Raw genomic sequence first — 15,014 nt, forward strand, 5'->3', positions numbered from 1 at the left:
TGCTGGCAACATTTGTTGCCACACCGCACTAATCCACACAACGAGTGGTCGAGTGGACCGACGCTCCCTTCACACAGCAACATGATACATTCATACACCAGCTGGGGGCAAGAAACACTAGCAACACAATGGACAGACAAGATACAACACAAGATACAGGGTAAATCAGAGGCTGAACTTCACATTTGCGACAAAAGGAAAAGAACCGTCAACGGAAACAAATCTACACATCAGATTATTATTACTGCATTATTCTAATAACCAATGGTGTAATAACAACACAAAACAAGTCAAGGTACAACCCCACCCACTAAAGTCCGACCACAGGAGCGGCCATTACAATTGACTGGTGTATGCGACAACGGGATGCAAATGCAGGTACAGGTCTATGTACAGAGATTGGGAGGGGCAAGCTATGTGCGGCGAGGAGACCAACTAATCAATTAGACCACACATGCACAAGACCCCTACTGTTCCCGGTGTAGATCTCGTTGCGGTCCTCGTCGTAGAAGAGGGCCGTGATGTCCTCCAGGGCGTCCGACACGCTGCTACGGATGGTGGATCTGCTGGTGTCGCCGTTTCTCCGGGGAGCGATTGTGAGGGTAGGGTCGAAGGCCGAGATCTTGGCGACGCACTTCCCCGTGAAGATGTTGCTCATGTTGATCGATCCCATGCATGAACCTGCAGAGGAGGGGACTCAGTCAGGTCAAACCTATGATGAATGCAGCAGTTCTGTCAAGTTAAAGCTATGCTGAATACAACAGATCTTAGCACGTAAAACCAATGCACGGCGAAGTTATTACCTTCCCGGCCTTCATCGTCAGCATCATTTGTGCCGCCTCTTGAAACTTTACAGTATGAGATAATCAAGTCCTGGTCGGCGGTGATGTATATATTATTGGTATTGCAGTTAGGATGCCACAACTCATGGTCATCAAACGATGTAACTAGCTCTCCACGGAAATTCCAAGCAGCCACTGTTCTATTGCAGAATGTCAGGAACAGATTATTTTCATACAGGAAGATGAACGCTGAAGGGGTCATGAACTCTGTTTTGTTCACCTCAATCAGACCGGAGTTTCTAACCTGGCCAGAGACCAAAGTTAGCTCACAATTCACTGCTAAAAAAGTGTTAGCTCAAAATCAAGGTATAATGTAGCTACCACAAGTAGACAAAGTAATAGCAACATACATCAATAATCTGTAGGTTTTCCTTGTCTTGCTTCACAAGAAGTTTTTCATTGAACTGCTCGATGAAGTCAACCTTTCTGTTTCGATGCAGGAGCTGAGTGAAGGTTTTCAGCGGTGTTCCATCCTCGATTGACAATATCCTTAGTGGGACATGATTACTTGCCTTCTGGTATATCACAAGCATGATCCCAGGGCTGGTGAGAGAGGATTCATGAATGTCAGAACATTTCATAAACTCTTCAGGTCATATAGATGGATAATATCAGTAATCAGCGACAACCAAACCTTATCTTTATCTCCTGGATGTCCTTATCACAAATTGAATACAGAAAGTTGTAATTCTTTAGATCAAAAACCTTGTAGGTGCTGCAAAGAGGGAACATTTAAATAATTCAACATATGACTGCTGCCAAACTGTAACACAGAAAATGTAACTTACCTATCATGTGCCGAAAAAGTCAATACTTTGCCATTAACATCATCAAACTCAACAAAACCAGGATATTTTAGCGATTCAGTTTCGAATAAAGGAAATCCATCATGCAGCTGGCCTCTCCGGATGTACCTAAAATGCAATTGCAAGGAGAGAAGAAAAATTAGTCAAAGTTGATACAACCATCTCATGTGTGAACTCGAGACAGACCCATTGACAACTCTTTTTCAGAAAAATAAAAAGGAGCAGAAGCCTGTAGAAAGAAAGATAAGCAGTTTTGCACTAAAATTACTGGAACACACAAACTAGTCTGAGAAGAAATAGATACAGTCACTTACTCTATTGGAGTTGTTCTGCACTTCAGTGAACTGTAACGATCTGATTCATAAACTGAAACAGTGATAAGTGAGTCGTTGTTCTTATTATAGAACAAACTCCTAATCACTTCATCCGGGCTTATATTCAAATGGCAGATGCGCTTGTTTGTTGCTGCCAACATGATGAGAAGATTTATCAGGAACATAACAGACGTAAATAACAGAGCAAAATCGACTAGTCTAGAAGAATGAGACTTACTCCGATTGAATGCACCACAAAGACCACATTCAGCAAGCGCAAATATTAAATCTCTTGCAGCTACAATCTCAATAATTCTCCTTCTGTTCCACCCCAATGGCAGCTGGACAAACGGATCGTCATATGTGTCGTATTCTTCCTGCAAAACCAAATTAAAGACATACTTCCTTTACACGGTTTACAAATCTCCAAGTTACTAGATATGTGAAAAAACTGTGCATAAAATAGTTAATCTGATTTTTACTTGGTATAGACAGACTATAAAATATGCTGGATCAAGCTTTGTGGGGCCATGGAACCCTTCTCCGTATATATTTATTTACGTTTTAGCTCATCCAGTTCATGATTGGCATGTTTAACTGATATATCTATATACCTACTACTAAAGGAATGTGATATTCCGTCCGTCATGATACTTTGCATAACCCCCCCCCCTGGTCTTTACGAGAATCAACCCGCAGTCCAAAAATAATGTTTCATAGGCGAGAAAAAACGGTTCGCACTGCCTATTTTTCACCCATCACTCGCAGCCTCACGCTGCTAACTCGGGCCTCAGACCGTGTCTAGATAGTGGCCGGCCCACGGAATGTGTTTATTATAGTAATAGTTCAACGGAAAAAATAAGCCCGGGTGGGATTCGAACTAGAAACCACCCATGGCATTCTAACTTCCTTAACCAACTAGGCTACCATACACATGTGAATACTAAAGGTTGTGTTTATATATCAAAGAAACGCAAAGGCCACACAGCCGTATCGAGCCTTGGCCTACGCTCCAGCAGCTGGGCCAGGTCCATCAGCGCACGCAAACATCATCAGCGGACAAAAACCATGGATATTTCAAGTTGAATAGTCCCGCCTCGCTACACAAAATTGAATCTCACCAATTTATATACGTTTAACGCTGTTGTCTGCCGTGAGATAATTAAACAGGATCCGTCACATGCAAGGTGGGAAAGGCTTTGCAAGCTGCATGACAGCGGTATAAAACGTAGGTGTTTCTGGGCTGAACGGGTGTCCTTCCTGGTATTTAAACCTTGCATGACACATATAAAGAAGAAAGGATTGTGGGCTGGAGTAAAAAAAGTACATAATTAAAGAGGAAGTATTATATGGGCTGGAGTAAATTGAATAAAGATTTGTGGGCTGGCAAAGAAGTGCATAACTAAAGGAAGTACGGCTGGAGTAAAGGTGAAGATCGAGTTGATGATATTCCTTCTCGAGTTGCCTACACAATCAAGGAGTGGATGTGTCGTTGCGCAAAAAGATGTGTGTTGTTAGTTAACTTTTTTTTATCTTCTCCTGTGTCAGTTCTCTTTTCTCCTAAAATAATGCTTAGCTGATATCCATTCCCTTTTAGGCTTTGGTGCACGCCTTCCTGCTTCGGGTTGCACCATCCGGATCTTGCACAGTTGGTCGTTAAGGTGGACGGGACAACTAGCATTTTTTTTGCAGTGAATTCGCTACAGGGCATTTTGCTTGCACATAACGGATTTTCTCTCCCATTGCAACGCACGAGCATATGTGATTAATGCCTGGCTGATATGCATTTTCTTCCAGACTTTGGCGTGCGCATCCCTGCCACCGGGTGGCACCATCCAGATGTCAAACTGTTGGTCGCTTTGGTGGACGGAACACTTCGTCGTGCCGGATTCGCTACAGCACATTGTGCTTGCATGTAACCGATAATTTTCTCTCACGTGCAACGCACGGGCATAGGTGCTAGTTAACTCTCAAGGGATGAGCCCTAGATTAAAATACCAGACCAAACCAGTAGTCCAACAGGAACTAGCAATGGTGCCTTGTCTGGTTTGGTTCAGCCCAGGGACTTTTTTCAGGCAAAAAATGTAAAAAAAAAATGCTTATGGAAATACAGAGTGCAAAACTCTTAATATTTTAATCATACAGCCAAAAAACTGGTTTGGTCTATGGTTTGGTTCAGCCCAGGGACCATTTTCAGGCAAAAAATATTCTTATGGAAATACAGAGTGCAAAACTTCAATATTTTATTTATGCAGCCAGATCCTGAACTCATGACTTCATCAGGTTTGGCTGGGAAAGGTAATAATAAAACAAACATTAGTGACCTGTGGCTAACCCAGACGGCTACGTTTGTAAGGTGACTAAAGCTCACCCTGCCAATTCTTCTATCATGACCAAACATTTGGTCTTTGTTTGGATGGTTGCCCTCATTTTGGCATGCCCACTGTAGTTCATTTTTCTTGCCAATTTGGCCAGTCCAACTTATGGGCAACTAAAAGCTCAGCCAAAATTTTGGCTAGCAAAATATTTGCTAGTTCAAACTTGGGATAGAACCAAATATACCTAGCAATGCTCTGGATGCAAAGTTGGGCTAGAACCAAACATACCTAGCAATGCTCTGGATGCAAGGTTGGGCTAGAACCAAACATACCTAGCAATGCTCTGGATGCAAAGTTGGGCTAGAACCAAACATACCTAGCAATGCTCTGGATGCAAGGTTGGGCTAGAACCAAACATACCTAGCAATGCTCTGGATGCAAAGTTTGGCTAGAACCAAACATACCTAGCAATGCTCTGGATTTCAAAACTTGGGCTAGAACCAAACATACCTAGCAATGCTCTGCGTTTCAAAACTTGGGCTAAATATATGCCAACCACTCCAGAGAGTTGATACAACTCATCATCAAGTTACATTCAGCCATTTCACTCTTCCAACCCTCGCCCATCCAATTGTTGCGCGAGCTGCTATGGCAAATGAAGCTACGAAGAATCGCATGCAACCAACAACCCTGCATTGAATTACTGATAGAAAAGAGAAGACCTAGATTTAAAGCAGAAAACTCTTGCGCTGGCTACTTTGACTTCCTATCTGCAGGAAACTAGGGAGAAGGCATATGATATCTGTCAGTTTTCTAGAATACGGTCGTTAGCAGTCGATGCTCTCTAACAGGATTCCCAGATCCAGCCGCATCCACACCTCGTTATAAGCATCACATACTCAGCCAGCCCACCAAAAACACTAGCGTAATTTGATACGCGTCGCAATTCGCTTGCTAACAGGGGTCCGCATGAACGAATCAGCTAGAACAACAACCCTAATCACATTAAATAAAATCTCCCATCAGCTCAGCGGGCAAACGAAATGGAACTCGGGGGCGCCGCTGAGGGGATCCCGGGAGGAAGGGCGTAGACCTAGGCGCGGGATGCGGAGGGAGGTGGGGAGCGGCGGCGGCAGGGACGGACCTGCAGCTGGAAGTTGCGGAACTTCTCGGGGCAGGAGAAGGCGGAGGTGGAGGGCGCGGCGGGGCGCGGGGGCCGTCGGTGGCCCCCGCCGATCTCGCGGCGCATGAACTTGCGCACGGTGTCGACGGGGTCGCGGCGCGCGGGCCTCTTGCAGCAGGCGGCGGACTGCTGCTGCCACGCCCGGCGCCGCGCCGCGGTGACCCGGAGGCGCCCCCGCAGCCCGGCCTTGTGGTGCTGGTGGTCCATGCCTGCGCCGGCGCTACTGCCGGCCGCGGAGGTGGGGAGGGTGACGCGCGCGCTGTCCCGGGCCTGGCTGGCTGGCTGGCTAGGGTTTTGGCGGGCACGCCATGGGAGCGGAGCGGAGCGGAGATGGGAGGGGAGTGGGGAAGGGAGAAAAAGAAAGATGAATCGGTGATTCGATTAGCTGCTGCTGCCGCTGCCGCTGCCGCATGAGATTGAGATGAGCACGGCCTCGCTTTTTGCGGTTCGGTCCATCGCTGGCCAGCGATTATTTCTTTTTCGCTTCTCGACTCTAGCTAGGTACACTAGTACACTACTACTAGTGGCATGCTCTGAGGTTTTCGGGCATGCGGTGTGAATTTCGATAAACCGCCGCGGGATTTTTCACAAGCATGGCTCGTTCCTTCCCTACACTTGCCCTGCGGGCATGAAGATCGCCGCAAGGCGGGCTTTGTTACAAGCACGGTTGCCTAATTTGACCTTGTACGCGTCCCCCTCGTTGTGTGTTCGTGTTCGTGGCCGTCTACCTCGTTTCCCGCACTCCGAATCCATGCAAACGTGGATTCGGAGGGCCGGCCTCGCTGTCGGAGACATCCATCGTGGGACGGAGGGGATGGGAGAGACTAGAGTGAAGCGGAGTGGTCGAGAGTGGGAGCTGGCGTTTGGTCCTAGGTTGGGGCATATGTAAGGTCGGAGTGGGGGCGGTCCGATGAAAAGCTATTTTCGATCTTGACGGTGTACGGGGTGCTCTCCCGGACGTTTTAGGCGGGAAGCGGGGAATCCGGTTGTATAGGCTCTAAACCTAAATCGAAACGCGTGGAGTATTCGAAATCATGCATACCTAGCCCATTTGTGGAAAAGAATGAAGTCATATGACTGTTTGTCAGGTCGACATGAAAATTGCCATAAAGCGGGCATTGCTACCAGCATCTGCAACCACGGTTGCCTAATTTGACCTTACACGTCCATCTCATTGTATGTTCATGTTCATAGATGTCTCCCTCGTTTCCGCACTTCAAATCCATGCAATGTCAAACAATTGGGTCGGCCTCGCTGTCGGAGACATCCATCGTGGGACGGAGGGGACGAGAGAGACTAGAGTTAAGTGGAGCGGTCGAGAGTGGGAGCTAGCGTTCGGTCCTGCGTTGGGGCTATATGTAAGGTCGGAGTGGGCCGGTCAGATGAGAAGCTATTCTTAATCTTGACGTTGTCCGAGATGTTCTCCCTGACGTTTTAGGCGAGAAGCGGGGAATCCGATTGTATAGGCTCTAAACCTAAATCGAAATGCGTGAAGTATTCAAAATCATGCATACCTAGGTCGTCTCACTGTTTGTCAGGTCGACATAAACACATGGGCCCATCGCCAACCCCCATCGAATCCACCCATACCACCACTTCTACACACACACCTCGTCGCCACCTTCTTCCATGACCGCCTACATTGGAGTGTTTGTGCTCAATGTTTGGATTTACAATTTACAATTCAATTTATGCAACAAGATAAAAAAAAATAGTAGTGGCTTTAAAAAGAGGGTTCCCCTTGATTATCACTGTTTTGGCGAACAACTGGGTGATGTCCACGGACAAATGGGGTCCATGGGGATGACCTTGGGCACCATTGTTTTAACTGATAATTGGATGATATTTAGGAATGGAGGGGGGCGTTTACATTTTGACTACGTTGCAGGGTCTAAAAACAAGCGAGACACTCGTGCCAAAAGAGGGGACGAAAGGGACCGCAACCAACGGATAAGCTCATCCAAACAAAACCTGAAATACCTGACTACATAACCTTTGGCGCAAGCTGCATATTACAGCCTGTACTGTACCGCAGCATATGCGTATACAGTATTGCTACACTGAATCTGGAGAATTTCCCCTGAAACACAGCTTATTTTATTTTCTGCCATTTACCGCGCATAGCTGCTTTCTCAACCCGCCAGGCAAGGTAAACAAACAAAAAACCAAACACAGACAAACAGAGAACAGAGTTTGAACTGGCAGTCATGCTAAGTCAAGTTCTAGCACATGCATGCAAACACGGAACACGCCTTGTGTTCATGAAGAAGACGACCGCACCGACCCACGTCTTTTGCATAACCTATATCTATCTACCGCTACAGAAGGTTCATGTTTCAAATGGTGTTGTTGTACAAAAGAAGAAGACGATGATGATACAACACTCGGCAACATTTGCACAAGGCGCCTGAAACAGAACAAAAAGAAACCCTTGCCACCTAAATAAACCCTGCTTTCCAATCTTTCTGTCGCACGAGGCACAAAAAACAGGCGCAGATGTCGCCATTTTGGCCGGCGGGCTACGCCTTGACATACTTGCCCACATATGCCTGCCACACAAACCAAACCGGTTATTAGGCGACGTAACAAAGTGCCAGGTTGTTTGCAACAGGAGTAATAGCTGGTGAGGGGGCTATACCTGTACAAGTTTGCTGAGTTTTTCTTTCGAGTAGGACATGTAGACATCGATCTTCTCTTTTGTTGGAGGGATGTTCTCAACCGTGCTCGTGACTTTGTCGACGACCTTCTTCACTATGGTCTTGTGAACCTCTCTGGTCAGCTGGCCCTCTTTCCACGTAGGTTTGAGGGCGTCTTTCACAAAGTCGGCGAGCGCGAGTTTAAACATCTTCAGTGCCTTGGACTCCTCCTTGTTGCCCTTTTTATTCTTGTCGCCATCTTGTTCGCCATCGCTATCTTTGGCTTTGGTTTCTACTTTCTTATTTTCTGAAGGCGGTGGTGCGGTAACCACTGATGTAGCAGCGGTCTGACCGACCAACTGGGGTGCTGGGTTGCCATTACTAGTACCAACTGCCGTTGATGGTGCCGGCAATGTCTGCTGGGGAGCTTGCTGTTCAGACTGTGCAAGTTGGGTTGTTCCTGCCTGCTGCTGCTGTGCGGGTTGGGCTGTTCCTGCCTGTTGCTGCTGTACCCAAGACCACTGACTGGGTTCAACATCTGACAAACTGGTCATCAAGCTTGGATTCAGAATAGTCTGGGGCAACTGCAGTCCAGCAACTGTACCAGGCTGCATTCTGAGGGTTGCCGCCAGAGATGTTAATGAACGGCGAATTTCTTCCTCATTAGGAGGAACAGGGGGAGCACCAGACATAGCAGCTGAGGTGGAGCTTGGCAATATCGATAAACCCTGCAAGGTTTGACCCCGGTTTTGCATATATGGGGAAGCAACAGGCTGGAAATTATGTGTGTTATGTATGCTTTGAGTACCAATGCCTTGGTTAGGCACCGCAGATAGCCCCTGCAAGGCTTGACTATGAGCTTGCATATTTGGAGCAACGGGCTGGAAACTATGTGTGTTTTGCATGCTCTGAGTACCACCCTCTTGGCTAGGATTGGACCTTTCAACGGTTGCCTGACTTTGCCCAGCATAGAAAGGCGTTGGACGATCTTGCGGAACTTGACCAGCGACACTGAAAGTATGTCCACTAAATGCAGGCAATGCCTGCGAACCTAGAGTGTAGCTGTGTGGGCCTTGTCCCATGTAAGGAACGGCTACTGGCTGATTCTGCATGCTAGGAGCCGAATTATTTGCAGTTGCCTGAGAAGCTACAAATTGATCTTGCCTGCTCGGATGTAATGAGAAGTTGCTAAACTGATCTTGCCTGTTCGGATGTAATGAAAAGTTGCTTTCATGCTGTTGGTTATTAAATGGCAACATGGACGTAGAATCCTGCTGCTGGCTGGTGACTGGATGAATTGGGGCCCCAGAAGTTTGAGGAACTGCATCTTGGCTCTGTGCTATTTGGCTCAAGCTTTGCCCATCTAAAAGATTAGGAGCATGTCTCCCAGTTTGCATACTCAAATTGCCAGTGGTAGCAGATGCACCCAGACCATCCATGCCAGATACCTTGTCATTGTTCATGCTATCCCCACTTGTTTGGATAGGACTTAAAAACTGTTGCTGTTTTGGAGCAGCCATTTCAGGTTTATTTCGCCCTTGTGAACCAAAATCCTCTTGAGGAATTATCTGGTACTGATCCCTTCCAGCATCTTCCAATTGCCGGTTTTTGTACCCATATCCAGTATCACTTCTGGCAGTATGCTGAGAATCAGGGTTTTCCCTGTCATCTCTGGATAAAATATGAGAACCTGCATGTGTACCATTAGTTTCTTCACCCCAATTCGAATAATTTCCTCTTGGTGTACGCCCACCACTGTATTTTGGAGGCTCATCAGATGCACCTGGACCCATTTGACTTTGGGGAGCATCCTCATGGAGATATGGACAAGTCTCACCACGACGGCAGCGACCTTCAGCAAAAAATTTACAGGGCCTTTTTGGTTCTCTACGGTGCTCTGTCCTATTCCCATAGGATAAATCAGGACCACCTCTCACATGAGCCGTTTCCCTAGCATCATCTCTCCATCCAACATGAGAAGCGGACTCATCATGAACATATCTGCAACTTGCACCTCTGCTGCACCTTCCTTTGACAAACTCATGGCATTGATCAGAAGGCCTGTAATCTCTTCGGGGTTCAGATCTTTCCCAAGTACCTTCATCAAAATGACCTCGAGGTTGCCTGCTCCGTACATAGTCATCTGGTTCTCGTGGATCCAGGAAATCCTTGTTCTGATGGCCATACCTTTCCCTCGAGTCTGCGGGATAAGGCTCGTCAAACTGCCTTCGCCCACCATCTTCATGAGGAAACCTGCAATGCAAGCCTCTTCTGCATCTACCAGCTGTAAAATCTCTGCAGAGCAAAGAAGGTCCTCCAGATATTCTGCCTCTCTCAGCCCTCCAATCAGAACCACGGTCAAAGTAAGGACTCCGACTTCGACTTCTGCTTCTCCCTCTACCTCGCTCTCTACTCCTGCTTCTGGAGTCACTTCCGTTCCTGTTAGAAAAATGTAGCAGAGAAAAAGTAAATCTATAGAACTGAATCTTACCAATATTTCAAACAATCATCTTCTAGTAGAAATTATGAAGATTTCTTAAATTAACAAATCATCTGGCAAATCAAAATGAATAATAGATGTTCACCACCAGTAGAATACAAATAATAAAAACCAACTTATGTAGTTCATTCTTCTCCTCCCTCCGGCCCATAATGTAAGACGTTTTTGCAAGCTAAACTAGCTTGTAAAAATGTCTTATATTATGGGACAGAGTAGTAATTTGTACTGCAAAGAAGATGATATGGTATGGTGCTTGTGTGCAAGTAGAGATGATCAACAAGTAAACCTAATGAAGACCTGCAGGCCCAAGCCTGATCTACTTTTATAGTATACCCATAATATCTATCTTGGATACTTCCAGCAATAGCTAAGGTTCAACTCCAAATTAGCTTAAAAAGTTGCTTTCAAACGATATGCATGGAACACATAACCGAAGTACCAATACATGCACAGTAAAAAAGCTGGTTACGTTTCTCACAAAAAAGGGAATTAATTGCACATGTCTTATAGTCACTAAGAAGGGAAGTAACTGCTTGTTCAACCGTACCTACGTGACCTGTTCCAAGCACCTCCTCTTGGAGATGGACTGCGAGTGCGCTGCTTCCATGCATCTGGACCAGACGACACCCTAGAAGAGTAACCACGGCTAACAGCTGTGCCCCATCCATCGCCACGTCTTCTGTCATCAGCATTTCTGCTCATACCTTGGTTACCAGTTGTCTTTTCCAAAGCTAACTTACCCCAGTCATCATTATTATGCCCCTCTTCAGCCATTCTAGGAGCATGCGACCTTTCAGATGACGCTTTAGATTGCCTTTCCTTGACATCTTTATTTAACCCGTCAGTGCGTTCCTCCTCGCATTCAGTACTGCCTTGGTGCATGAAGGCATCAGGTTTGAGATTTGAAGATTCACCAACTCGCTTTCCATTATCATTAGTGAGGTCCTGAGTAGGGATATCACCTCCATCTTTGCGGCGATCATCTGTATTCTTAGGAGGAGAGTCATCTTCACTGATCTCAACAATATCAGGAGAAATTTCTTGTGTGTCCCACTTGGACCTCCCTTTCCTAGCAACACCAGCCATTTAAACCTTATTAGTCTGATGAAATTGCGGATGCTAAATAGTCCCTGATAAGGATCTCCCTTCCAGCTTATCCAACAAAGTTCTGATTCTCACTGAAATAGTCAAAGAATAAATATACAGTCAACCAAAAACATTACTCAACAATATAAGCTTGAGACAGACAGAGGTTGTTGCAGTGACTGAAAGGAAGACAGGTTGAATATTATGCAGATAAAGCATAAATGCATACTATGTGCAAAACATTTTGATCAGACTGGGCTGAAAAGAAACGATGACAAGCTAAGGCACTTAACTGACAGACGGTTGTATAACAAAGTACAATCAAAGAACAAGCGACAGAAAAATCCATATTCTAGAGGGGCATGTATTTTCACTCGTAGGGATTTGTGCTGAGAGTGTTTTAAAACAATCACATGTGGGACATGTCCTGCCACATGTACATTCCAAATTTCACACTTTTTTTTTAGAAATTCCAAATTCCACACTTGATACAGGGGATCTTTACAGACAAACTGAAAGAGAAGGCCTATAATTTTTTATAGCTTCTATGTAGTTTTTATTTGCCTCCGAAAAACATATAAGCCTGCTAAATATCCATGATTTATTTTACTGCTGAACCTGGGCCCAAACAGACAGACAGGAAATGACAGGTATCCACACAAAGGCATCAGCCTTTACTTGTTTACTCATTCAGAACAAGTCACAATCAAGATCCATAGACAAATAACACTCTGATGTAAAATTATCTCATTACAACAACACTTTACAGGCAAACAAGGGACACCACTGCTTCTTTTCTACACTTGCAAGAAAGCTAAATCTAAAATCTAGGGCTTCCTATCAAGCGGATGTCTGAAGCAGCAATAACAGAATTCTTCTGCATCAACAACTTGAGTCAAAGTATCTCCTTCAATTACTCTGGTCCAGCGGTTTTGCCAAACTTGATGAATACTAAAGTTTAATTTTTACTGTCTCCAACTGCAGAGACCTTGGGCACTGACAAAGTGACAATTAGTCTCCCCTCAATTGCTGTGTTCCATTGATTTTGCCAACTTGGTGGCAATTAACAGTTCATTTGTCTCTTTACATAATCGCTAGCTAGTGTCTTGATGACTAAACCAAAAGGGCACAAACTCCAAAAGTTGGCATTTACATAATCCTGCATAGGAGAAAGATAACTATCAGCTCCCATGAATTCCTTTATTTTTTTCTCCCTACTGCAATTGTCTTCCAGTGATTTCTAGGCACGTCGGAACCCTAACCTACATTGTTTAAAGCACCCAAGTACCAAACGACCACCGTTGCTGGTTCTTCTAAAAGTCAACCAAGTAAATTACGTTTTCTTGTAGTCTATAGGTACAAAGAAACCTTTGGTTGCAAGATTAAGCATCATGGAAACTTTGTCAATCGTTTGGGTCATCTTTAACTGCACATTTAAGTCAGATTCTAGGAAAACAGTCACCGCATATCACAGATGACTAAAACGTTGTAGCTGTGTTCTGCTAACAACAAATGCAACACAATAAAGGGGGAGGAAAGGGCCAAAAGAAAAACCACACCAACAAAAATTATGCTGCTGAGTTGCATTTTTTTGTCATTATATACCTCGTAGAAAACCCATAATTTATTAAAAGGACAGCAAACAAAGCTAATTATGGTGGCCCACAGAATCATGCTGGTGTCCAAACAATAATAAAAAAAAGATCCACGTTTGCTCCTAGAGAAAGGATAAAATGAGATGTCACACTGAAGTACATACCTGAAACTGTACCCCAAGTTGTCCTGAGTTGACAGAACGGCTCAAGAGCATCTGATGTCCCAACAGAAATCATTGAACTATATTCAACTTATTTTCCATCTGACAAAGAGAAGAAAAACTGTTAAAACCCAAAATAACTCCTTTGATGGGTCTATAAACAACTCCTTTGATGGGTCTAAACAACACTAAGGGGAATAACATACACAAATTGCCAGCTGATCAACATACGCCACAAGGAGAACTGATAAACTAACAACCTAAAGAAGTGGAATATAGACAGAACTGATCATGGGCAAAATCTAGGCGCTCATACCTAAAACAATCATGCAAAAAGTAAAAGAACACTATTAATAGGACCTTTGTACATCTTAATAAGACCTTTGTACATCAAGAACTATGCATTACGGGCAACGATACAGCTTTTTAATGCCCAAGGCTAAAGACTCATTACAGACATGCACGATATGGTATCCATACCCCAAACTAAATAAAATTCAGCAATACATTCACACAGCCACAACAAGACACCTAATCCAAATATATATAAACAATATCATTCACAAGTGATTTACACCTAAAACGAAAGAAGGGAAGACTTAGCCCACCATCCGCAGCTCAAAGAACTACCACACGTGAATCCGGAAAGGCAGAAACCATGGCGTTGCCAAGACCGAGCAGTAAAGATCTCCACTTTGGGGTGCACTTGAGTTCATCAAACAACAAAAGAACACCCTCGCACTAAACCCCAGAATGGATACATGATAATATCACAGCCGAGATTACACGTACGGTACCGGCAAATTAACATGACATCTAAAGATCTCAGCTTTGAGGTGGGCGGGCAGAAAAAATCCCCTCCTCCATGCTCACTAAACCTAAACCCCAGAACAGACAGCGAACAAACTCACTGCCAATATTACGCATATTCTACCGGCATATTAACACGGCATCCAGACCAAATCAACGCATAAACCGCAAGCCAGCACGCGCTAGACTATAGCGTTCCCTTCCAAAGATCTGGACTAGAAAGTCGAATCAATCACCCAGAACTCCGTCAGCTGCCGGCCATACACCTCCCAGAAGATATCGCTAACGAGCGCAGCGGGAGTAGTAGCAGGAAGAGGAGCTCACCTTCTTGGATCTGAAGACGGTGACGGGGAGGACAGCCTGGGCGGGGTGCGCCGCGGGGTTGACGAAAAGGGCGAGGAAGACGTCACTCGGTTCACGGGGCCATCGCCGATGTTTGAACTTGGAGGGGGCGTGGCGACGGGGAGGAGGTCGGGACGGGACGGCGGAGGCGGCGTCGCCCCTTGGCTGGACGAGAGGAGAGACGAGGGTTTCGATTCCCCGGTGTGTGTGCGCGTGAGGTTTTTTTTCAGCACGGGACTGATAAGCCGCGTTCCACTTCTTCGTGCTGGGCCGGCCAATCAGCGAAGACGTCGGTCCTAGGAAATTGGCCCACCCTTGAAAAGAACGCACCGAGCATTTTGGCAGTGGGCCCAGCCCATCTCGGCAGTTTTCTCTCGGCCTCTTCCGTCGAACTAGTAACAGTGCACACGTTTAATTGGAA

At 45.5% G+C, this 15,014-nt stretch overlaps 2 protein-coding genes across 3 annotated transcripts; both read right to left on the bottom strand.

Annotated features, from left to right (window-relative positions):
- Positions 1–214: 214 nt before the first annotated feature.
- Positions 215–5,874, bottom strand: LOC123401977. Its single transcript, XM_045095842.1, has 8 exons — positions 5,425–5,874; positions 2,201–2,339; positions 1,963–2,113; positions 1,631–1,756; positions 1,477–1,557; positions 1,193–1,385; positions 804–1,086; positions 215–681 (listed from the first exon to the last, which is right to left on the bottom strand). Exons 1-8 carry the CDS (start codon positions 5,668–5,670, stop codon positions 440–442), a joined length of 1,461 nt encoding a protein of 486 aa, XP_044951777.1. The 5' UTR covers positions 5,671–5,874; the 3' UTR covers positions 215–439.
- A 1,767-nt stretch (positions 5,875–7,641) lies between these two features.
- LOC123403836 (zinc finger CCCH domain-containing protein 55-like) lies at positions 7,642–13,535 on the bottom strand. 2 transcript variants are annotated; one of them, XM_045097755.1, is made up of 4 exons: positions 13,445–13,535; positions 11,147–11,777; positions 8,102–10,538; positions 7,642–8,012 (listed from the first exon to the last, which is right to left on the bottom strand). In XM_045097755.1, the coding sequence occupies exons 2-4, from the start codon at positions 11,683–11,685 to the stop codon at positions 7,983–7,985; spliced, it is 3,006 nt and encodes a 1,001-aa protein (XP_044953690.1). In that variant the 5' UTR covers positions 11,686–11,777; positions 13,445–13,535; the 3' UTR covers positions 7,642–7,982. The 2 variants fall into 2 exon arrangements, with proteins under 2 accessions (XP_044953690.1, XP_044953691.1); XM_045097756.1 differs by lacking the exon at positions 13,445–13,535 and having other exon boundaries at positions 8,102–10,001; positions 10,037–10,538; positions 11,169–11,685.
- Between the last annotated feature and the right edge of the window lie 1,479 nt (positions 13,536–15,014).

The sequence above is a fragment of the Hordeum vulgare genome, chromosome 6H, assembly GCF_904849725.1.
Source record: "Hordeum vulgare subsp. vulgare chromosome 6H, MorexV3_pseudomolecules_assembly, whole genome shotgun sequence".
NCBI classification, from domain to species: Eukaryota; Viridiplantae; Streptophyta; class Magnoliopsida; order Poales; family Poaceae; genus Hordeum; species Hordeum vulgare.

Bases quoted from the DNA above. Each gene is read 5' to 3' on its own strand.
- LOC123401977 (XM_045095842.1), bottom strand. From the start codon at position 5,670: ATGGACCACCAGCACCACAAGGCCGGGCTGCGGGGGCGCCTCCGGGTC. The intron at 2,114-2,200 runs GTAAGTCTCATT...TCATGTTGGCAG, and splicing joins TTGTGGTGCATTCAATCGGA to CAACAAACAAGCGCATCTGC. The intron at 1,558-1,630 runs GTAAGTTACATT...CCCTCTTTGCAG, and splicing joins ACTTTTTCGGCACATGATAG to CACCTACAAGGTTTTTGATC.
- LOC123403836 (XM_045097755.1), bottom strand. From the start codon at position 11,685: ATGGCTGGTGTTGCTAGGAAAGGGAGGTCCAAGTGGGACACACAAGAA. The intron at 10,539-11,146 runs GTACGGTTGAAC...TTTTTCTAACAG, and splicing joins GCTTGGAACAGGTCACGTAG to GAACGGAAGTGACTCCAGAA. The intron at 8,013-8,101 runs GTATAGCCCCCT...TTTGTGTGGCAG, and splicing joins AACTCAGCAAACTTGTACAG to GCATATGTGGGCAAGTATGT.